The sequence below is a fragment of the Carcharhinus amblyrhynchos genome, chromosome 6 (assembly GCF_965287045.1).
Source record: "Carcharhinus amblyrhynchos chromosome 6, sCarAmb.v2.hapA, whole genome shotgun sequence".
Lineage (NCBI taxonomy): Eukaryota > Metazoa > Chordata > Chondrichthyes > Carcharhiniformes > Carcharhinidae > Carcharhinus > Carcharhinus amblyrhynchos.
The window spans coordinates 45,129,535-45,155,399 of record NC_137329.1 but is presented as its reverse complement, the minus strand read 5'-3'; the positions used below and the strand labels follow the sequence as shown (position 1 = coordinate 45,155,399).

Below are 25,865 nucleotides of genomic sequence, written 5' to 3'. Positions count from 1 at the left end.
GGCCTTTGATGAGGTACCACATCGTAGGTTGTTGCATAAAATTAAATCTCATGGGATCCAGGGTGAGGTTTCTAAATGGATACAAAATTGGCTTCTTGACAGAAGCCAGGGGATGGTTGTAGTGAGTTGTTTTTCAAACTGGAGGCCTGTGACCAGCAGTGTGCCTCAGGGATCAGTGCTGGGCCCATTTTTATTTGTCATTTATATTAATGATTTGGGTGAGAATATAGGGGGGCATGGTTAGCAAGTTTGCAGATGACACCAAGAATGGTGGCATGGTGGACAGTGAGGAAGGTTATCTCCAATTACAGTGGGAGCTTGATCAATTGGGCCAGTGGGCTGATGAATGGCAGATGGAATTTAATTTAGATAAATGCGAGGTAATACATTTTGGTAGATTGAACCAGGGCAGCACTTACTCAGTTAATAGTAGGGCATTGGGAAGAGTTACAGAACAAAGAGATCTAGGAGTACATGTTCATATCTCCTTGAAAGTGGAGTCATGGGCAGATAGAGTGGTGAAGAAGACATTTGCCATGCTTGGTTTCATCTGTCAGAACACTGAATTCAGGAGTTGGGACGTCTTGTTAAAGTTGTACAAAATATTGGTAAGGCCACTACTGTGTACAATTCTGGTCACCCTATTATAGAAAGGATATTATTAGATTAGAAAGAGTGCAGAAAAGATTTACTAGGATGCCAGCGGGACTTGACGGATTGAGTTACAAGGAAAGGCTGGATAGACTGGGACATTTTTTCTCTGGAGCATAGGAGGCTGAGGACTGATCTTATAGAGGTCTATAAAATAATGAGGGGCACAGGCAAGATAGATAATCAATATCTTTTCCCAAGGTAGGGGAGTCTAAAACTAGAGGGCATAGGTTTAAGATGAGAGGGGAGAGATACAAAAGTGTCCAGAGGGGCAATTTTTTCCACACAGAGGGTGGTGAGTGTCTGGAACAAGCTGCCAGAGGTAGTTGTAGAGGCGGGTACAATTTTATCTTTTAAAAAGCATTTAGATAGTTACATGGGTACAATGGGTATAGAGGGATATGGGCCAGATGCGGGCAACTGGGATTAGTTTAGGGGTTTTAAAAAAAAAAGTAAGGGTGGCATGGACAAGTTGGGCCAAAGGGCCTGTTTCCAAACTGTAAACCTCAATGACTCTAAATGCACAAAGGCCGCTTTACATTTCTGAGAAAAAACCTTAGCCAACAGAAACGATCTGTTTGCGAGGACTAACGGACCCTGAAATTTCTGGTAATCTTATTAATGGATGAAATATTAACCATCTCAAGAATCCTGACCAGAAATATACATCGTTTGTCTAAACTAAGGAGAAGATGCAAGAGTTATGTTGCATGAGCCCCACTCCTCGAAACTGCTGCAGCCTGTAATGTATGGGCGACACAGTGGCACAGTGGTTAGCACTGCTGCCTCAGTACCAGGGACCCAGGTGACTGCCTGTGTGGAATTTGCATGTTCTCTGCATGTCTGCGAGTGTTTCCTTCGGGTGCTCACAGTTTCCTTCCACAGTGCAGAGATGAGAGGGTTAGGTGGATTGGCCATGGTAATGCACAGGATTATGGGGATAGGGCAGAGGAGAGAGCCTGGATGGGATGTTCTTTTGGAGATTTGTTGCAAACATGATGGGCCAAATGGCCTCTTTCTGCACTGTAGGAGTTCTATGCTAATATTGCCTTGTGAAGCTAAGAGTCAGTCTGCCATCTTCCATCAACCAAACAACAGCAGGACCAGAGCCCTGTCCAGGTTTAAATTGCCTAACCTTATCTCTATGGTTTCAACTGGAACATCAGTTGAATATAGTATAGAATATAGAATATATAGAATATATAGAATATTGTTGAATATAGAATATAGTAGGCACCAGTGCCTACTATAAGATTGCATTCATCTCTACATGCTTCTCCCATTGTGCCACTGAAAAGGTGGATCATCCTACACAGTTTCAGCCGGTTAACCTCTCTGGAAGAATACACCATTGGATTCTGGACTCACATGAAACTATAATTCTGATTTTGTCAATGGTATTTGCTCTGTATCTCTTTCTTTCCTTATCTTTCTTTCACTGTGTGAATGTACCAGGGGTTAAAACATGGTGAAGTGATAAAATAAACAAACTTTTGATGTTACTTTATCTCAGATTTGCTATGGTGTGATTACTAGAGGTTCACCCCAAAACTGAAGGGTTAGGGAAAATGCACCACCACTTAGAGGGAAATTCTGTTCAATATACATATACAATTCTCTAGTCACCAGTGATGACAGAAGAAATCAGGGCTGTTTGAAATTAAACCCACTTCTATACATAACAATGCCCAGACCCCTTTGAACTGCAGAATTCTGCAATCCTCTCCATTTAAATGATACGTTGTTTTTCTATTCCTCCTGCCAAAGGGGACAAGTTCACATTTTCCCCACAGTCTTGGTAACTTCCAATTCAAACTGTATAATAGTTGTTGGATTCCAAATGAAAACAAGGTCAACTTGACCCAATATAATAACTCTAGGACTCGGCTATGAAGGAACAGCGCTTTTATTGTATGAAAATAAAGTAAAACAAAAACCACAAGCTTGTAGTGAACACAACTGGCCCCAACCAGGACAAAAAGAACAACGAACACACTCAGAGCATGCTTTATAGAGGAGTCCAAACCCCAGGGAGCTCACATTCATTGAGTTCCACAGGAAGGACAATCAGTGATTCCCCATGCAATCATGGGGGTTATCACGTCCGGGTTTCTGTAATAAATAGTTTACTTTTTCCTTTGGTGTGTAAATTGATATGGCTGTGTCTTAGATACTGTGTACAGCTTTGATCTCTACTAAGGAAGGACATACTTATCTTAAACACTTTACTAGATTGATTCTGGAATGAGAAGATTGCACTGTGGTGAAAGATTGAGTAGGGTGGGAGTTCACTAATTGAAGCTTAGAAGAAGAGTTAATTGAATTGATAATTAATTCATAAGATTCTGAGGGGACTTGACACAACACTGAAAGGCTGTTTTTTACTGGCTGAAGAGTTGAGAACTAAGTGTTATAGTCTCAAATTAAAGGATGTGTCACTTGAGATGACATTGAGTAAATTTATTCATTCAGAATAAATGTGGCCCTTTGGAATTCTCTACCCCTCAGTTCTTCAATATTTTCAAAGTTGGGATGTATATATAGATAAGGACTAAAGACCTGAACTCGAGGTAAGATGAGAGTGATTGCCCTTGACATCAGGGCATCAAGGAACCCCAGCAAAACTGAAGTTAATAGGAATTGTGGGAAAACAGCACTGGTTAGAATCATACCTGGCACAAAGGAATATGGTTGTGGTCATTGGAGGTTAATCATCTCAGTCCCACAACATCTCTGCAGGAGTTCCTCAGGGTAATGTTCGAGACACAGCTATCTTCAGCTATACCTTCTCAATTACCTTCTCTCCATCATAAGGGCAGTTATGGATGTTTGTACAATGTTTGCAATTATTTGGGACTCCTCAGATAATAAAGTAGTCCGCATTCATATGAAGCAAGACCTGGACAACATTCAGGCTTAGGCTGATAAGTGGAGAGTAACATTCATGCCTCACAAGTGCCAGATAATGACTATTTCCAACACAAGAGAAGCCTGTTCTTTGCTGTGTTAATGTAAGCCTACTTGTGACAGTAGTAAATAAACTTTACTTTAAAACTTTACCAACCAACTCCCCTTGACATTGAATGGCATTACCATCACTGTGCCCCTACTATCAACATCCTAGGATTTACCATTGACCAGAAATTCAATTAGACTAGCCATATAAATACTGTGGCTCCAAATGCAGGTCAGAGGCTGGGAATTCTGCAGAGAGTAACTCATCTCCTGACCCCTCCCCCCTTCCCCAAAAGCCTATCCAGAAGCATGATGGAATACTTGCCACTTGCCTGGATAAGTGCAGCTCCAACAATACTCAAGACACTTGCCATCATTCAGGATAAAAGCTGCCTTTTTGATTGGCACCCCACCCACCATTTTAAATATTCACTCTCTCCATCAGTGGTGCACAGTGGAAGAAGCGTATACCACCTACAAGATGCACTGCAGCAACTCATCAAGGCCCCTTCAACAGCACCTTCCAAATGTATGACACCTACCACCTACAAGGACAAGGACAGCAAATGCATGCGAACATCACCACCTGAAAGTTCTCCTACAACTCACATATAATTCTTACTTGGAACTACAGCACCATTCCTTCATTGTCACTGGCTCAAAATCCTGGAATTCCCTACCTCACAGCAATGTGGTTGCACTGTGATCATGTAGAACAGTCCAAGAATGCAGCTTATCATCAGCTACTCAAGGTCAATTAGGAATGGTCAACAAATCCTGGCTTTGGCTGCACATTCACGTTCCATGATTGAATTAAAGAAGAATTGAATAAACATAGTGAGATCAGAGTATTATTGTAAAAAGCAATCACTGAGGCAGCACAGAGAATTAGAGATTGGCAGCTTCAGAAATAATAGATATCCCTCAATAAACAATGCAGTAATTAATATACACACACACACACACACACACACACACAGATGCTATTACCACAGTGAGAGAGAGGAAGGGAGAATTTGGTGATAGAGAATCCATTATCGCTAAAATTAGTCTGTTACAGGAGTTAAATTGGAGTCATGTCTAGTGGAGGGCCACAATCAACGAGACAAAACAGTCGGGCAATATTACCTACATCAAATAGAGTGCTAAAGCATTTAATTATTGTACGGTTAAAGCAGAGCCAGCACAGACACCACTCCATATAGTTAGGAGCCAGGTGAGAAAATTCAATAAGGTATAATTATATGAGTAAATTCATACTTCCAGAGGTGAGTCACACACAAAATCTGATTTAGAGACAGGACTACAACTTATAACATTGGTTCACAATCTTACACTGCCTTCAAACACTACTCCTTGTTGGGGATGTAGGAGCTGTGAATCTGTGGTTAAAAAACTGTTCTACAATATTCCTTTACCTCAGTATTTATTTGGAGACATTCCTTAAACAGTCACTAAGTAATTGGCAGGTTGCTCCAACACAGTGTTGTGGATAACATTGTAAACAGGGACTAAACCAGGGCTTGTGTTAACTTTGAATGGTTATTTCAGACATTACTATACACAAGGGACTCCAGACAAGTATATGCAAATAACTGACAGGGATTTATCCAGTTCAATTAACAGGAATTTTGTACTACTGCATAGCGAATAGCCACATCCTGCTGAACAAACAGGAACTGTACAATTACACAATGAACAATTATCACCATGCTGAATTAACAGAAACTCTATAAATCATCCAGGGGGAAGAAAGCTCCATGAAGTTACACAGAGGAAGAAGATACTTTGGGTGCTGTTAGTCTAATGTTTAGGCACAAGTGGCAATGTTTAAGGTTACAAGTCATGCTTCTGTCATGAGGCATTTGCAAACTCATAGATCATAAATTCTTTCATGAACCAGAGCAATTGGGCAGAATGATGGAATGCAATTGTTCCTCACTTTGCATCATAAATATTTATTGGCATATCTAATCGAGAGCCTAGGGCTATTGTATTATTGCAGCTGGACGTTGGCTTGTCATATTAACACCTCTACATAAAAGTGCTTAGGAATTCACCTGTGAGTAATCTAATTTCAAATCACTGAAAATGATTTAAGAACTAACTATGCTACTGACTAGTTTCAGTGGTGTATCTTAGTCAGTTTTAATAAGCATTCTTAACATATAAAACTTTTGAAATGTGCCTATTGAACACCAGTGTGTGAAGAAAATGTGCTCAATATGAAGATTCTCAACGTGGTCAATATGAAGATCCCCATGAAACAGTCATAAACAGGCAGAATCAGCTGAAACATGCCATCTTACTTCAAACTAGAGGCATGGCCAGTTTTGAGGGAAAGAAAACAATCAACTGGTCAGATCTAAGCTCTGCAGTCCTACCACATCCAGTCGTGAATGGTTAGTGGACAATCTCTCTGGAGGAGGAGGCTCTGCATATATCCCCTTCCTCATTAATGGAGGACCACAGCACATCAGTTCAAAAGATAAAGCTGAAGCATTCACAACAATTTCAGTCAGAAATGCCAAGTGGATGATCCATCTTGGCTTCCTCCGAGGGTCCCCAGCATCACAGATGTCAGTCTTAAGACAATTTGATTCACTCTACATGATATCAAGAAATGGCTGAAGGCATTAGATACTACAAAGGCTACAGATCCTGTCAATATTCCAATAATAGCATTCAAGACTTGTTCTCCAGAAATTGCCATACCCCTAGCCAAGCTACTTCAGTACAACTACTATGTTGGTAACTACCTCACAATGTCATGTACACAAGAAACAGGACAAATTCAACCCAGCCTCTTACCGCCTCTTCACTCTACTTTCAATCATCAGTAAAGTGATGGAAGGGATTATCAACAATGCTATCAAGCAGTACTTGCTTAGCAATAACCTGCACATTGACACACTGTTTGCATTCCGCCAGGGTCACTTAGCTCCTGACCTCATTATAGCCTTGGTTGAAACATGGACAAAAGAGTTGAATGCCAGATGTGAAGAGAGGGAGACTGCCCTTGACATCAAGGCCATGTTTGACCGAGTATAGCATCAAGAGGCCCTAGCAAAACTGGAATCAATGGGAATCAGGGGAAAATCCCTTGTTTGGTTGTAGTCATACCTGCCTCAAATGAAGATGGTTGTGGTGGTTGGACATCAATCATCTCGGCTCCAGACTCCACTGCAGAAGAGTTCCTCAGGGTGGCACCTTCAGCTGCTTCATCAATGACCTTCTTTTCATCATAAAGTCAGAAGTGGGGATGTTTGCTGATGACTGCACAGTGTTCAGTACCACTTGCGACTCCTCAGCTACCGAAGAAGTCCATGTCCAAATGCAGAAAGACCTGGACAAATCCAGACTTGGGCTGACAAGTGGAAAGTAGCATTTATGCCACAAAAGTGCCAGGCAAGACCATCTCCAACAAGAGAGAATCTAAGCATCATCCCTTAACATTCAATGGCATTACCCATCGCTGAATCTGCCTCTATCAACATCCTGAGGGTTACCATTCACAAGAAATTCAAATGATCTAGCTGTATAAATATTGCGGCTACTAGAGCAAGTCAAAGGCTAGGAATCCTGTGGTGAGTAACTCATCTCCTGATTCCCGAATGCCTGTCCATCTACAAGGCACGTGTCAGGAGTGTGGTGGACTATTCTCTGCACGCGTGGATGAGCATATCTCCAACAACACTCAAGAAGCTCGACAAAACAGCCCACTTGATTGCTATCCCTTCCACAAATATTCAATCCTCCACCACCGACGAATAGTGGCAGCCATTTACAAGATGCACTGCTGGAACGCACTAAGGCTCTTTGGTCAGCACCTTCCAAGCCACAACCACTCCAATCCAGAAGGACAACCAGCAGATACCTGGGAACATCATCACCTAGAGGATTCCTTCCAAGTCCCTCATTATCCTGACTTGGGAATATATTACCATTCCTTCACCATCACTGGGTCAGAATCCTGGAATTCTCTCCCTAACAGCACTGTAGCTGTACCTGACAAACTGCAGAGGTTCAAGAAGGCATCCCTTCACCATCAAAGATAAAGGGTGGGACCAAAAGGTCCAGAGAAATCTGATGTCAAGGATATACAGGATTGATAAGGGAAAAAAAAGGGAAGCTTAAGGCAGATACAGGGGCTCAAAACAATGGATGCCCTAGAGGAGTACAGAAAGTGCAAGGGAAAAGAAATTAGGAGAAGAAAGAGAGGGCATAAAAAAAAATTGGCGTGTCAAGTAAAGGAAAATCCCAATGCGGTTCATGAGTATATTAAGGGCAAGAGGAATGAGTAGGGCCCATTATGGCCAAAGTGGCAACCTGTGTATGTGTGGAGCCAGGTGAGATACTAAATGAGCATTTTACATCTGTGTTCATGATAGAGAAGAACAATGTGGATGTAGAAAACAGGGAGGGGACTGAGATATAATTGAATAAATTAGCATTGAGAGGGAAGAGATGTTAGCGGTTTTAGTGGGCTTAAAGTGGCTAAATCCCCAGATAAGGTGTATCCTAGATTACTGTGTGAGGCAAGGGAGGAGATTGAAGGGGCTCTGACGCTAATTTTCAAATCCTTTTCGGTTACAGGTGACTAGGTGGATAGGTGAGGGCAGTGCAATTGATGCATGGACTTCAGTAAAGCTTTTGACAAGGTCCCACATGGGAGACTGGTCAAGAAGGTAAAAACCCAGGGGAACTAGGATAATCTGGCAAATTGAATCCAAAATTGGCTTTGCGGCAGGAGGTAGATGGTGGTAGTTGAAGGTTGTTTTTGTGACTGAAAGCCTGTGTCCAGCGGTATACCGCAGGGATCAGTGCTGGGTCTCTTGCTGTTTATTGTGTGCATTAATGATCTAGACGTAAATGTGGGGGTACAATCAGTAAGTTCACAGATAACATGAAAATTAGTGGTGTGGTAAATAGTGAGGAGGAAAGCCTTAGATTACAAGACAATATAGATGGCTGGTCAGATAGGCAGAACAGTGACAAATGGAATTTAGCCCTGAAAAGTACTTTAGGAGGACTAACAAGGCAAAGGAATACACCATGAACAGTAGGATGCTATGAAGTACTGATGAACAGACAGTGCGTGACCAAAGACCCAGAAGGCAGCAGGACAGGTTGATAAGGTGGTGAAGAAGGCAAATGGAATTTTTGCCTTCATTATCCAAGGCATAGAGCATAAGTGCAGAGATACTGTGCTGCAGCTATTTAAAATGCTTGTTGGGCCACAGCTAGAGTACTAAGTGCTGTTCTGGTCACCACACTACAGGAAAGATCAGGTTGCCTAGAAAGGGTGCAGAGGACATTCACTAACATGTTGTCTGGGCTGGAACGTTTCAACTATCAGAAGAGGCTAGTCAGGCTGGGGTTGATTTCCATGGAGCAGAGAAGGCTGAGGGTGGGCCTGATTGAGGTATACAAAATTATGAGGGACACAGAGTAGATAGGAAGAAAATTTTCCCTTTAGTAGAGGGATCAATAACCATGGGAAATAGATTTAACATAAGGGGCAGGAGATTTAGAGGGGATTTGAGGAAATATTTTTTCGCACAGAGGGTGATGGGAATCTGGAACTCACTGCCTGAAAGGGTGATAGAGGTAAGAACCCTCACAACATTTAAGAAGCATTGAGTTGAACACTTGAAACACCATAACATAAAAGGTTACGGGCCAAGTACTGGAAAATGGGATTAGAATAGATAGGTCCTTGATGGCCAGCACAGACCCAATGGGCTGAATGGCCTTTTGACTCTTTTCAAAGGCAACTAGGGGTGGGTAATAAATGCTGGTCTAGCATTTACACATCCCGTAAATGAATAAAAACAAATACAGAGAACAAAGAAGGAACTTCATGTTAGAGTACTGTTGAAGAAATATACACAAATTAATTCTAGCTGCTATTTTACAATCTAGCAGTAAAGCATGGCCACGCGTAAGGAATCTCTGAGCAGTGCATAAACCACTGCACAGAAATCACTGTAAAGTGACTCGAACTGCATTACCACACACCTAAACAGCATCCCAAAAGTTTGAATGAGCAAAGTGCAATGGAATAGATTCGGATTGGTCCCACCTGACAATACAGAGCATAGCAGCAGGAGTAGACTATTCGACCTGTCGAGCATGCTCCGGCATTTAGTACAATCATTGCTGATCATCTTCAAGGCCATTTTCCCACACTATATCCATATCCCTTCATGTCATTAGTATTCAGAAATCTATTAATTTCTGTCAGAACATGCTCAATGACTGAGCTTCCACAGCCATCTGGGGTAGAGAATTCCAAAAAGTCACCACCCTATACTCAGTCATTCTCCACTGAGGAAATAGAGAGGATGCGTTGAGTTTCCTGAAGGCTTGCGACCATAACAAGATTTTATCAGAACTTCTACTAGACTTTTGAAGGATGAGCATAAAATGGTGATCATTCTTTGTTTTTCTGTGTTATCCGAGAGCAAACACAAGAGAAAATTAGGGTGACAGCTATACTGAAAACCAGGAAACGGTCCATCCTAGCTAGTTGCTCTCCTAGATCACTTCTGAACTGTGACTGTGGTTTCAGAAGTGTCTAATTTTGCAAACAATTGTGCTCACAGTCAATCAGTCTTTGAAGGATATGTAGACTTCAGAGTAAACAGGACACTTGTGACCAGCTCTTTTGCTTATCACCTATATAGAAAATAGTTTCTAAAAGGAGAAGGCAGCAACTGGATTTCTTGATCTGAGAGCACCAGCATGTCAAAATCAAAGGCAAATTACTGCGGATTATAGAATCATAGAGTCCTACAGTGCAGAAGGAGGCCTTTCAGCCCACTGAGTCTGCACCAACCACAATCCCACCTAGGCTCCATCCTACAACCCCACGCATTTACCTAGCTAGTCCCTCTGACCTTAAGGGGCAATTTAATATGGCCAATACATCTAACCCGCACATCTTTGTACAAAGGGAAGAAACCGGAGCACCTGGAGGAAACTCACACAGACACGGGGAGAATGTGCAAACTCCACACAGACAGTGACCCAAGCCAGGAATTGAACCCGGGTGCCTGGTGCAGTGAGGCAGCAGTACTAACCAGTGTGCCACTGTGCTGCCCAGGCTGGAATCTGAAATAAAAACAGAAAATGCTGGAAAATCTCAGCAGGTCTGGCAGCATCTGTGGAGAAAAAGTATCCAAAATCTCACTTTCCATTTCATTTTCTTGCCACCCCCCCCACCTCACTAGGGCCAACTGTCACATTCCTCACTTAGTGCTTTGACACTATGCACCTGTGTTCTGCCATTCTGATCTCTTAATGGATACTCTTAGCACCTTCTCAATCTTTATCATCACCATTTACATTCCCTTTGTCTTTTTGCCTATACCATTCCTATCAATTACAGCCCCTCCCCCTCACCCTCATAGTATAAGAACATAAGAACATAAGAAATAGGAGCAGGAGTAGGCCATCTAGCCCTTCGAGCCTGCCCCGCCATTCAATAAGATCATGGCTGATCTGTTGTAGCTCAGTTCCACTTTCCCGCCCTCTCCCCATAACCCTTAATCCCCTCTCTTATCAAGAACCCATCAACCCGCTTCTTAAAAATATTTAGTGAGGCAGCCTCCACCACTTCAACGGGCAGAGAATTCCAGAGATTCACCACCCTTTGAGTGAAGAAGTTCCTCCTCAACTCCGTTCTAAACTGCCTCCCCTTTATCTTGAGGCTGTGCCCCCTAGTCCTACTGTCTTTTTTGAGCGGGAAGAGTCTCTCCACCTCTATCCTATCCATCCCATTCATCATCTTATACGTCTCAATGAGATCTCCCCTCATTCTTCTAAACTCTAACGAGTACAAGCCTAGTTTATTCAGACTCTCCTCATAGCTCAATCCCCTCAACTCCGGTATCAGCCTAGTAAACCTCCTCTGCACTCCCTCCAGGGCCAAAATATCCTTGCGCAGGTGCGGCGCCCAAAACTGCACACAGTACTCCAGCTGCGGCCTCACCAATGCCCTATACAGCTGCAGCAAGACCTCCCTACTTTTATATTCAATCCCCCTCGCTATGAAGGCCAGCATCCCATTCGCCTTCCTGACCACCTGCTGCACCTGCAAGCTGGGTTTTTGCGACTCATGCACAAGGACCCCGAGGTCCCTCTGCACCGTCGCCTGCTGCAGTTTTTCGCCACGTAAGTAATAGTCCTTCCTACCATTCTTCCTACCAAAGTGGACCACCTCACACTTGCCAACATTAAATTCCATTTGCCATTTCCTGGCCCATTCGCCCAGCCTATCTAGATCCTTCTGCAGACTCTCCACACCCTCCGCACAATTTGCCTTTCCCCCAATCTTGGTGTCATCAGCAAATTTCGACACCCTGCACTCGGTTCCCTCCTCCAGATCATCTATATAAATGGTAAATAGCTGAGGCCCCAGCACCGACCCCTGGGGCACCCCACTAGTCACCAACCGCCAATCCGAATAGCACCCATTGACCCCCACTCTCTGCCTCCTATTTGACAACCAATCCTCTATCCACGCTAACACCCTACCCCCAACTCCATGTCCCCTGACCTTCTGCAATAACCTCTTGTGAGGTACCTTGTCAAACGCCTTCTGAAAATCCAGAAAGACCACATCCACCGGCTCTCCTCTATCCACTGCCCTAGACACATCCTCATAGAACTCCAGTAAATTTGTCAGACACGACTTCCCTTTAATGAAACCGTGTTGCGTCCGCCCTATCAAGCAATTCCCTTCAAGATGCCTCGCAATTTCCTCCTTAATGACGGATTCTAACATTTTACCTACCACAGACGTTAAACTAACCGGCCTATAATTCCCCGCCTTTTGCCTGGCACCCTTCTTAAACAACGGCGTAACATTAGCCGTTTTCTAATCTTCCGGCACTTCCCCGGAATCCAGCGACGTCTGGAAAATAACCACCAAGGCATCCACTATCACCTCCGCCATTTCTTTCAGAACCCTCGGATGCATTCCATCCGGTCCTGGGGACTTGTCCACAATCAGCCCCTCCAGTCTACCGAGCACCACCTCTCTAGTAACAGTAATGTCATTAAGACCCTCCATTCCTACCACCTTTCCATCGCTAACACCCGGCAAATTATTCACGTCCTCCTCCGTGAAGACAGAAACAAAAAAGTTATTCAAGACCTTAGCCATATCCCCATCCCCTACCACTAGCTCCCCTTTCTCATCCTCTAAAGGACCAACGTTCACCCTAGCCAGCCTCTTCCTTTTTATATATTTATAAAAACTCTTGCTATCCTTTTTTATATTAAGTGCTAGCCCAGCCTCATAGCTTCTCCTACCCTCCTTTATCAACTTCTTTGTCAATCTTTGTTGACATTTAAACCTCTCCCAATCCTCTTCTCGCCCACTACTCTTAGCTACTCTAAATTCCTCCGCTTTTAATTTAACACTTTCCTTCACCTCCTTCGTTATCCACGGCTTATTACCTCTCTTCCTACTGTCCTTTTTAACCATCGGAATAAATTTCTGCTGAGCACCAAGAAAGATCTCCTTAAAGATCCTCCACTGCTCCTCAGCAGACCTACCTTCCAACGCACTCCCCCAGTCCACATTCGCCAATTCTTCTCTCATCCTACCATACTCCCCTCTATTCAAACAAAGGACGCGTGTCCGGGAACCCACTTTCTCCTCCTCCATCTGCACCAGAAACTCCACCATACAATGATCACTCTCTCCAAGAGGATCCTTCACCGCAAGGTCCCTAATTCTACCCGCCTCATTACATAGCACCAGATCCAAGATAGCTCGCTCCCTCGTCGGCTCCAACACACACTGTTCAAGGAAATTATCCCGGCAGCATGCCAAGAACTCCTCCTCGAGCCCACCTCGTCCAACATGGGTCGACCAATCAATATGCAGATTGAAATCTCCCATAACTACTGCCGTCCCATTCCTGCACACCGCACTTATTTGCGTGTTAACAGCCCGCCCCACCTCCAGATCATTATTCGGGGGCCTATAGACGACACCCACCAGCGTCTTCCTCCCTTTGCTGTTCCTAATCTCCACCCACAACGATTCCACGTTCTGCTCTTTGGCTCCGATATCATCCCTTGCTACCACCTTGATACTATCCTTAATCAGCAGAGCTACGCCACCCCCTCTTTCCTCCTGCCTATCCTTCCTAAACACTTGATAGCCCTGTACATTCATCTCCCAGTCCCTGCCACCTTGCAGCCACGTCTCTGTAATGGCCACCAGATCGTATCCATTTGTGTCGATCTGCGCCACCAGCTCATCCACTTTATTCCGAATGCTTCGTGCATTCAGATAAAGCGCTTTCATCCCAGCCTTCACCTGGACCCTATTTGCCGTAACGCCACCAATTGGGACATCCTCGGCCTCTTCCCTTACCTGTACCCTATCCTTAACTTTAGACCTCGTAGCGTCACCTACCCTCGCACCCTCCCCCCCCCTAATTAGTTTAAAGCCCTGTCTACAGTCCTCTTTACTCAATTCGCCAACACTCTGGTCCCAGCACGATTCAGACCAACCCCATCCCGCCCGAACAAGTCCCACCTACCCCAATACTGGTGCCAATGCCCCATAAATTCGAACCCATTCCTCCCACACCAATCCCTGAGCCACCCATTCACTTCCTTTATCCTGTCAATCCTACGCCCGTCTGCACTCAGTTCAGGCAGTAGCCCAGAGACGACCACCTTGTCGGTTCTACTTTTTAATTCCATTCCCAGCTTCTCATACTCCCTCCCCAGATCCTCAGTCCGCACTTTGCCTACGTCGCCGGCACCCACATGTACTACAACGACCGGGTTCTCACCCTCCCACTCCAGGTTCCTCTGCAGCCCAGCTGCGACATCCCGTACCCGAGCACCAGGCAGACAACACACCCTTCTGTGCACTTTGTCATTGTGACAAAGGACAGTGTCAATACTCTTCACCCCACTATCTCCAATCACTACTACGTTCCTTTTCCCCTTCTCTTTGCCTATGTCCTGCTGCATCACTGTACCGTGTGCAGTTTGCTCACCAACCTCACCTGCCTCGTCCTCTTCCAGACTGGAAGCAAGAACCTCAAACCTGTTATGCAGATTAAGAGGCTGAGGCCTCCGCTCCTCACCCCCCTTCCTCCTCCTCCCAGCAGCCCCCTTTTGTCCCTGACCCTTAGATTTAGCCAGTCTAGGGGCACCCTCTCTCCCCCTGATGAGCCTCAGTGTCTGTAGCTCAGAGGCCAGCTCATCCACCTTGAGCTGGTGCTCCTCCAGCAACCTGCACTTACTGCAGACATGGTCACTGGGAAGGACCCTGGGGTCCGCCAGTTCCCACATCATACAGAAACCACACATCACATGCCCCTCCATTATTCACTGTAATTTTTTATGGGGAAAAAAATTTTTTTTCCTTGTTTCTTGCTGTAGCAGTTTTGAAAAAAATTTTTTTTTCCTTGTTTTTTTTCAAACAAACTCACCTGGCCTTTTTTCCTTCCAGCCCTTTTTGATATTAAGCCCTATTAACTCACTCTGCTTCCCCCTCACTCCGCTGCCCGCTCAGACGCTGCCCGCTGTCTACACCAGGCCTCCTTTTTAAACCTGGCGCTGATTTAAAGCAGGCTGGTCCACAAATGCCTTTTCACCACACCCTCAGAATTCTTAAAGCAGTAAATACAATAAATAAATGCTTTAAACAGTTCTACAAAGAGTAAAGTGCTTTAAACTTATTTTAAACAGGTTTTTAACAGGTAAAATCTTAGCTCTCTCTCTCTCTCAGCTCCAGCAAACAATGGAAGGCTTCACCGTGTGGCCCCTTGATAATTAAAGCAGGCCGGTCCACAAATGCCTTTTCACCACACCCTCAGAATTCTTAAAGCAGTAAATACAATAAATAAATGCTTTAAACAGTTCTACAAAGAGTAAAGTGCTTTAAACTTATTTTATAAATCTTGTCTAATTTTCCTTGTCTTCAGCTCTGACAAAGGGTCATCCTGACTCAAAACATTGGCTCTGTTCTCTCTCCACAGATGCTGTCCTGCTGAGATTTTCCAGCATTTTCTGTTGAAGACGTCAAATCTTGTTACAGCCACAGAGATATGTTTTGACTCAGGCAATTCCAGGTGATGTTACACCAGAAGCCCAGCAATTTGAAAGTCCAGAATGATGGACTGCTCCAGAGATCCGTTGCAAATCTTTAACATAGTTGCAAATGATCCATCTCTAGAATTCTCCAGCCCATTCACACAGGTAGTTGACATCTGCCTGGCTTCAAGAGGTGGAGACTTCAAAAAAGTTTAAGCACAACTTGAATCAAGACATTGGAAAAAGTGGATCCTGTGAGTCAAAGACTGTACTGTCATGATTCTACCTTAATAATGTTAATGTTTCAGCGGAACTCAACATATTGTGAATGGAGAATAGCAGGGACATAGCTAAATACTGATGTATCTCGGAATAACTCTAGATCAAACACTTGCCTACAAAGACAAACTCACTACGGTAGATCAGAGCATTAACAGCAGAAAATGCCTCCAAAATAAACGTGACAATGCTAATTGGGGAACTAATGCATAAAGGTGTACAGCTCATCACTACCTCAGCTAATTTGTGTGAGAATAATGCAGTTGCTGTGTATTTAAATTCTTTCCACAAAAAAAAATTGAAAACAATGCCTACTTTTCGGCCAACAAAAACCAAATGGTTACTAGCCCTCTCAAATATTTAGACTACTAATATCAGGTATCATAATGCAGCAAAGAACTACTTGAGAGAAAACTGGAGATGACGCAATTGCCACTTTTCAATTTTATATGGAATACTTTCCACCAGTGACATCATCAGAATAAAACAAATCTGGATGAGCCTACCAATCATCTCCAGGTTAGATAGTGCCTCGTTATGGCAGACTGAATGGGGATAAGCTACTCCTTCGATAAGAAACTCCTTCCTCATTACCAAGTCTAGTAAGAGAGAGACTGGCCTTATGCTGCAGTTCCATCTCTGGGGCATGCTTTGGATGCGGAGTGGTAAGATGTGTGGTAAATGGCCATTCTTGAGGACTCTGGAATGCCCCATGTAATCATGGTGCAGCTGAGAATGCTACACATCCACTGAGTGGTTCCTTCATCCCTGCTGACCTATCAGAGGAAATGACCAGACTCCACAATGTTGATCCTGAGGCTACTGAAGTACCAACACATGTATGATGCCTACTTAAGCCCCTTGATACTACCCACCTTTTTGATTTATAGCTTGTTTTGAATTCTGCCCGCTCCAATCCTTATGGTACCCATGTCTACATTTTCAAATAACTTTTTCCTCTATTGATAAGTAATCTCCAGGTTTGTCTGTTTTAAAAATCATTTCTCTATAATCTCCCCCAGGGCACTGATTTTTATCTTTCTCTGATTGTTGACTCTAAGAACTTTCTCTTTCTAATTATTGACTAATATCCTTGTGTTACTGATCTGCAATCACTTTTTCTCCCCAGTAATTGATCTGCAATATATGATCAATGATCTGTCTCTCTTTGAGATTCATTTACCTCTTATTATGATCTGGTTATCCATCAGTAAATGCTACCCATAATTTGGTTGAGTTGCTGATTTTTACACTTCCTGATCTCTGCTATTATTAGCCTGTAACAGTCAATCATGAATCTTGTTCCAATTATTGATCAGTAATGCTTGTGATACTTAGCCTGTCTCTGGAAACATGGGGATAGGGGTCAGCACATCATGTAATCTTCAGTGATGAATGAGTTCCAACATTCAGGGTTTACTGTTAAAACTGGACGTGTTATAAGACAATAACAGACCATATGATACAGGAGCAGAATTAGGCCATTTGGCCCATTGAGTTTGTTCCACCATTTGATCATGACATATGTTTTTCAACCCCATACTCTCCTACCAATCACGAACCTATCTATCTCTGTCTTAAATGACATGGCCTCCACAACCATCTGTGGCAATTAATTCTACAGATTCACCATCCTGTGGCTGAAGAAATTCCTCCTCATCTGTCATGCCCTCACATTCTGGTCTCTCCAATAATGGAAACCTCTTCCCCACATCCAGTCTATCCACATGTATCGTTATTCTACATGGTGTTGCCTTTCTTCCTCTGTGAACAGTACGCTTTGTATAGTGTGCAAGAAACAATACTTTTCAAAAGATACTAATACATGTGACAATAATAAATCAAATCATTACCTGTTATGGTTTAGGTCAGGGAAAGGTTTATAAAGCACCTTTTTGGCTTGAACACCTTTAGAAATGCCCAAAGCTGGAACAACACTAATAATTACTGAGTGTAGCCAGCCCTCTTCCTCCATCTGATAATTTCGTAGTATTCACTCACTTTGATCATTGATCAGCAACAAAGTAACTGCATCCTAGCTACAGAACTCCCCAGAAAGGTTGAGACGTTGCCATTCTCATCCATTTCTTTTTGCCTATTGATGTTTAAGTTGAAGTTCATTTACTAGCCACAGATAGACTTACATTAACACCGCAATGAAGTTGCTATGAAAATCCCTGGATTATTTTTCTCAGGGATCGTTCTCTCTCTCGTTACTGCTGAGGTGCCAGTCTTACCGTAGCATCTTGGCCCGCGTAGTGTCCGATCACCCGGGCGCCTCCCGGGTGCCTCTTGCTGAACTCGCTGATATCATAGACCTTCCTGCGGATCACCAGCCAGCGGTCGGTGCGGCTGCAGTGTCTCTGCACCTCCTCCCAGGTGAAGAACCTGTCCCGGCCACACTCCGTGCCCATCACCTGGGCTGCGCCTCCCGGCCAGCCGGCAGGTCTGTCTCTCAATCTCTTCCCCCTCACTCCCCGGCCAACTTATGTATCAGATCCCGAGCGCTCTCCCGGCTCCCTCTTCCTCACATTCCCGCCTCACGGTCCCCCAGCTGGTTCACCCCAACTTCAGCACCACATCCAGCAACAAGGTCCGGGAAATCCCGCTCCTTTCCACAAGGTACTAGATCATTCCCGCGTCAGTCACGGCGGTTGTCAATAGCGATTGGTCCCAGGGGCTGTCAATCAGATGAGCTGCTCCGCTATTGACCAACATCCTAGACGGGAGTCACATCCTATTTGTCGAGAGAGGCGCCTGTTCACGAAATGGCAATTGCTATTGGCTGATTCTGCAGCACGCGGTTCTGGCGTTGTCTTTCATTGGTGGATGCATGGACATCAGATGTCCTGAGGGAATGAATGGAGTGAGTAAGGGAGCGTGTCCAATTCTGTCTGGGTGGCCCAATGTGGGCTGCAATCACTCAGTCTCAATTATTCAGATCAGCTTGCGAGGAAACAAAATGGGGTGGGACTTGAAGGCACTTTAAATGCTAAAAAATTTAAGGCTACAATCTGGCTTTAAAAATCACAGAATTTACAGTGCAGAAGATACCACATGGCCCATGGAACCTGCCCGGACAACAATCGGCAGCGCAGTGGTTAACACTGCTGTTTCACAGCTCCAGGGACCTGGGTTCGATTCCTAGCTTGGGTTGCTATCTGCGTGGAGTTTGCATATTCTCCTTGTGTCTGCATGAGTTTCCTCATGGTGCTCCGGTTTCCTCCCACAGTCCAAAGATGTGCAGGTTAGGTCAATTGGCCATGCTAAAAGTTGCCCCTTAGTGCCCTGAGATGCGTAGATTAGAGAGATTAGCGCGTAAATGTGTAGGCATATGGGGTAGGGCCTGGGTGGGATTGTGGTTGGTGCAGAGTCGATAGGCCGAATGGCCTCATTCTGCACTGTAGGGTTTCTATGAACAATCCACCCAGGCCCTATCCCCGTAACCCCACAATTGTAGAAGCTCTTTGGAATACATAAAGGGCAAAAGTGACCAGGGAGAGAAGACCTCTTAAGGATCAACAAGGTCATCTACGTGCGAATTCACAAGAGATGGATGAGATCCTAAATGAATATTTCTCATCAGTGTTCACTTGGGAAAAGCATGGATGTTCGGGAAATTGGGGAAATAAATAGTGATGTCTTGAGGAATACACATATAACAGAGAACAAGGTGCTAGAAGTCTTAAAGCGTATCAAGGTAGATAAGTCCTCAGGACTCTGATGAAGTGTATCCCAGGACATTGTGGGAAGTGAAGGGGGAAATTGCAGGTCACCCAGCAGAGATATTCGAATCATCGATACTCACAGGTGAGGTGCCTGAAAATTGGAGGATAGCAAATGTTGTGCCTTTGTCTAAGAAGGGCTGGGAACTACAGGTTGGTGAGTCTCACGTCTGTAGTGGATAAGTTCTTAGAAGGCATTTTGAGAGACAGGATCTACCGGCATTTAGGGACGCAAGGACTGATTAGGGACGGTTAGCATGGCTTTGTGAGTGGAAAATCATGTCTCACAAATTTGATTGAGTTTTTTAAAGGGGTAACCAAGAAGGTAGATGAGGGCAGTGCAGATCATGTTGTCTACATGGACCTTAGCAAGGCCTTTGACAAGTTTCCACATGTTAGGTTGGTGCATAAATCTCATGGGATTCAGGATGAGGTAGCCAAATGGACACAAAATTGGCTTGATGACAAAAGACAAAGGTGGTTGTAGAGGGTTGTTTTTCAAACTGAAGGCCTATAACCAGCAGTGTACCTCAGGGATTGGTGCTGGGTCCACTGTTATTTGTCATTTATATTAATGATTTGGATGAGAATTTAATAGGCATAGTTAGTAAGTTTGCAGATGACACCAAGGTTGGTGGCATAGTGGACAAAGAAGAAGGTTACCTAGGATTGCAACGGGATCTTGATCAATTGGGCCAGTGGACAAATGGCAGATGGAGTTTAATTTAGATAGATGCAAGGTGATGTATTTTGGTAGATCAAATCAAGGCAGGACTTAGTCCTGGTTAGTGGTAAGACATTGGGGAAAGTTATAGAGCAAAGAGGTCTAGGGGTACAGGTTCATAGCACCTTCAAATTGGAGTGACAGGTGTACAAAATGGTGAAGAAGGCATTCGGCACACTTGGTTTCATTGGTCAGAACACTGAATACAGGAATTGGGACGTCTTGTTGAAGTTGTACAAGACATTGGTACACTTGGAATACTGTCTACTGTTCCGGTCACCCTATTGTAGAAAGGATATTATTAAACTAGAAAGAGTGCAGAAAAGATTTACTAGGGTGCTACTGGGACTTGATTTATAAGAAGAGGCTGGATAGACTGGGATTTTTTCTCTGGAGCATAGGAGGCTTAAGGATAATCTTATGGAGGTCTATAAAATAATGAGGGACACACATTAGCTAGATAGTCAATATCTTTTCCCAAAGGTAGCGAAGTCTGAAATTAAAGGGCATAGGTTTAAGGGGAGAGATACAAAAGGGCCAAGAGGGGCAATTTTTTCACACAGAGGGTGGCGAGTGTCTGGAATAAGTTAGCAAAGGTAGTAGTAGAGGCAGGTACAATTTTGTCTTTTAAAAAGTATGTAAACAGTTACACAGGTAAAATGGGTATAGAGGGATATAGGCCAAATGTGGACAATTGGAACTAGCTTAGGGGTTTAAAAAAAGAGGTGGCGTGGACAAGTTGGGCTGAAGGGCTTGTTTCCATTCTGTAAACCTCTATGACTCTATGTTTACCCTGCTAATCCCCCTGACACAATTTTAGCATGGCTAAGCCAACTAACTCACACATCTTTGCAATGTGGATGGAAACCAAACAGAGGAAACTCGTGGAGACACAGAGAGAATGTGCAAACGCCACACACGCTCCAGGACCGGAATTAAATCCAGGTCCCACTATGCCATCGCGCCGCCCAGACTCACAGAGTCAAAATACTCACAGACAATAAAAAATAAACATTGAGGCAGAATTTAATATTTGTCCTTCTTTCATTCCTGCCTCACTGGATCACATCCCTCCGAAATGTGGCAGTGTTTCCCATACAGCGAATTCCTGTGAAACAGAATAACTTCAATGCACCAGGTAATTTGTCACAGTCAGATCCCAACAGTGAGATCAGACATGTCAATCTAGAAAACTAAGGAGTAGCAGCAAATCATCCCCACCACAAAATCTTGTGAAAGCAGCTGGCTTTGTAGCTGAATTGTAAATGCTGGAAATCTAATATCAAAATGAAATATTGGAGATAAAAAATTTGAGAATACTACATTCTGACATATCATCCTTCACTGGAGTAAAGCTAGGCATTTTATTAAATTTATAGTTTATTTATTAATCACAAGTAAGGCTTACATTAACACTGAAATGAAGTTAATGTGAAATTCCCCTAATCGCCACACTTTGGCACCTGTTTGGGTCAATGTCCCTAACCAGCACATCTGTGGGAGGAAACCGGAGCACCCAGAGGAAACCCACGCAAACACAGGGAGAACATGCAGAGTCCACACATTCATTGACCCAAGCCAGGAAATCAAACCCGGGTCCCTGGCACTGTGAAGCAGCAGTGCTAACTAATGTGCCACCGTGCCACCCACACGGGTGCAGTAATGAGGCTGTACATAGGGGAAGAAAGGGAGAGAAAAGGGAAATAATGGATACACCAATCACATGGAGAGTTAATAGATGAAATGACTTATAAAATATTTAACATTAAATTGAATATATAATTGAGTTCATTAATTAGATGGTGCAGAGATATAAAAATTGACAGAAAATTAGCAAGTAATGGGAATTGAAATACAAAAGTTAGCAAGTATAAGAAATAATAACCAATCAACAGAAATAGCAAATGTATCAGATATGAAAGTAAACAAGAAATGCAAGTGGAAAAAGTCACAATAAAAAATAACACATACAACTGTAGTGTGATCTTTTGCAAGGTCCAAACTCCAAATGTTAGCTTATCTCTTCTATCCCTAAGCACTGGCAAGCCTGCTGACATTGCAAGAAAATACAAGGTGTGGTTAAAATTTAAAGTTACTGATGCCACTGTTCATGAGTTTAAACTGGTAACATTCTCCTTGCTTAATGCTGCTGTCCCTCTCTCCCTCCACTCCCTTTTGCAGGATGTGGACGATTCTCTTGTTCCCTTCTCTCTGAAGGGACAATTCCAGAATCACCATTCTTTTTCTAAAACCACACCCAAACTCAGTCCTTTCATTACCCTCTGTTAATGAATACCTAAACAGTTAGTCTTAGCAGTCTATTCAATTTTTAAACTATTCATTCATGGGATATGAGCATCACTGGTTAGGTCAGCATTTATTGCCTTTTGTTAATTGCCATTGAGTAGGTGTTGGTAAGCAGCCTTTTTGAACCACCTTTTGAACCACAGGGACTGTGGTCTTGCACAAGGCCGCTAGGGAGGAAGTTCCAATGTTTTGATCCAGCAATAGTGAAGGAACAACAATGTATTTCCAAGTCAGGATAATATGTGGCTTGAAGGGAAACCTGAATGTGGTGGTGTTCCCATGGATCTGCTGCCCTTGTCCTCCTAGATGGTAATGGTCTTGGGTTTGGAAGGTACTGTCTGAGGAGCTTTGATGGGTTGCTGCAATGCATCTTGTAAATGGTACATACTGCTACAGTGGTGGAGGGAATCAGTGATGTTGCATAAGGTGCTAATCAAATGGGCTGCTTTACCCTCGATGAAGTCTAGCTTCTTGAATGTTGTTGGGGAATATTTTATCACACTGCTTCACCTGTGCCATCTAGATGGTTGGTCAGGCTTTGAGGGGTTAGGATGTGAGTTACGCAGGATTCTTAACCTTTGACTTGCTCTTGTATGCACAGTATTTATATGACTAGTTCAGTTTTTGGTCAATAGTAACTGTTAGGGCATTGATCATGGGGGATTCAGTGATGGTAAAACCATTGAATGTTGAGAGGAGATGGTTAGGTTCTCTCTTGTTAGAGATGGTCATTGTCTGGCACTTGTGTGGCATAAATGTTACTTGTCACTTCTCAGTCCAAACCTGGATATTGTACTGGTCTTGCTGCATGTTGACATGGACTGAGGGATCGCAAATGATACTGAACGTTGTGTTCTCATTAACGAACTTCTGACCTTATGATGGAAGGAAAGTAATTGACGAAACATCTGAAGATGGTTGGGGCTAGGACACTACACTGAGGAACTCCTGCAGTGATGTCTTGGAACTGAGATGGTTGACCTTCAACCACCACAACCATCTTCTTTTGTGCCAGATATGACTCTGACCATCAGATTGGTTTCTCTTTGACTCCCATTTACTCCAGCTTAGCTGGGATTCCTTGATGTCATATTTGGTCAAGTGCTGTCTTGATGTTAAAGGCAGCCACTCTCACCCCACCTCTGGAGTTCCACTCTTTTGGCCCTGTTTGAACGAAATTTGTAAAGTCAGAATCTGAGTGACCCTGGTAGAATGCAAACTGAGCATTAGTGAGCAGGTTAGTGCTGAGTAAGTGCTATTTGATAGCATTGTTGATGACCATTTCCACCACCTTACTGATGATCAGGAGTACACTGATAGTGTGGTAATTGACCAGGCTGAATTTGTTCTGTTTTTGTGTAAAGGACATTCTTGGGCAATATTCCACATTGCCTAGTAGATTCAGTGTTGTAGCTGTACTGGAACAGCTTAGCTAGGGAAATGGAAGATTCTAGAGCACAAGTCTTTGTACTACAGCTGGAATATTGTCAGGGTCTATAGCCTTTGCGGTATCCAGTGCCTTCAGCCATTTCCAGATATCATGTGATGTAAATCGAATTGGCTGAAAACTGGATGGACAGTGAAGTCCCCCATCCAGAATATATTCTGTCCCCTTGTCACCCTCAGTGCTTTTGCCAAGTAGTGTTCAAAATGGAGAAGGACTGATTCATCAGATGAAGGAGATGCAGTACTTGGTAATCAGCAGGAGGTTACCTTGCCTATGTTTGACCTAATGCCTTGAGACTTCATAGGGTCCAGAAGATTTCCAGGAAATGCCCTCCTGACTGTATATCACTGTGCCATCACAACTTCTAATGGGTCTGTCCTGTTGGCATGACAGGACATACCTAGAGGTGGTGATAGTGGTGTCTGGGATATTGTGTAAGGTAAGATTCCGTAAGTATGATTATGCGAGGTGTGCTTGACCAGTCTGCGGGACAGCTCTCCAATTTGTGACAGCTATCACAATCAAAAACAATTCTATATTTATTCAATATCTACACATGTCCATTTTCTAGAAGTAGTCACTAAATAATGAACAGGATCAAGATTACTATGTGTCATTCTTTGCCCTAATTCAGAGGCACTAAAACTGATGAACATTGCCTCAGATAAGCTAATTTAGCATGAACTTGGGACAGACTTTCCAGTTTGTATGCCTCAGTTATATTTGCCTTTACCAACCATGCATTTGACCATGAAGTTAATTGCACATTGCCTCTCTTAATTTCTACCCTTTTTTTTTATTTTCCTTTCAGACAGGCAATTTTGATATAAATTTGTATAGTTTTGTGTAAGGTCATACTTAAGTCTGACTTTAATAGGGGACATATAAGATTGTCAAAAAATTAAATGTTATGACCTGAAACTTTATCTTATTGGGCTCCTTCAAATCTAAAAATTATTGAAAACTCATGTTTTTTACTGACTCCAGCCTGGGTTGGTCCCATGTCTAGGATGGTAATGCATTTAATTAGTGCTATTATTAGACTAACCATGTATCCTGAGTGACCTAAATTAAACCAAATTCATAGTTAGGGGAGGGAGTGAGAAACAGATGAAGAGAGAGATGGAAACACTGTTTGGCAGATGAAATGAATGAAGGAAAGAGAAAAAGAAACATTCTGTTGATGTAAATAGCAAAATTCCAGATATGAAGACTTGCATTGAACATATGCACAAATTTATAATCTTTTAAAATTAGCATTTCATATATTTTAATTTGATTTTACTGTTTGTGCCATTAGCACATAGGTGTTTAACATAATTATGTATTTTGCCTTTTGTTTTAATAATGGCATTAATAAACTAACAGAAAAATGTTATACAACATACTAAGGATTCAGTTGCTAATGTTGTAACAACATTAGCAACTGAATATATATATATATTTAAATAATCTATTAAACATTGGTGTTACAACATTAGCAACTGAATCCTTAGTATGTTGTATAACATTTTTCTGTTAGTTTATTAATATATATATATGTTATCACTTTTTGTGATGTTACAAGCCACAAAGACTTGATAACATCAAAGAGTTTTGTTTTTGGATCTGAAGTCTTCTCCTGTATCTGTGTCATGTATCTGTCCCAGAAGGTGTCTGGAACGTGCTGCTCATTCCCAAGCTCCATTCTCTCACTTATCTG

At 43.1% G+C, this 25,865-nt stretch overlaps 1 protein-coding gene across 2 annotated transcripts in view; it reads right to left on the bottom strand.

Moving 5' to 3' along the window:
- The window catches only part of LOC145343868 (acyl-CoA (8-3)-desaturase-like), a 59,293-nt gene extending 40,751 nt beyond the window's left edge, over positions 1-18,542 (bottom strand). For both annotated transcript variants that reach the window (XM_080190339.1, XM_080190340.1), the window contains exon 1: positions 18,198-18,542. In XM_080190339.1, the coding sequence (XP_080046465.1) occupies positions 18,198-18,374 (177 nt within the window). In that variant the 5' untranslated portion in view covers positions 18,375-18,542. The remainder of the gene's footprint in view (positions 1-18,197) is intronic.
- Between the last annotated feature and the right edge of the window lie 7,323 nt (positions 18,543-25,865).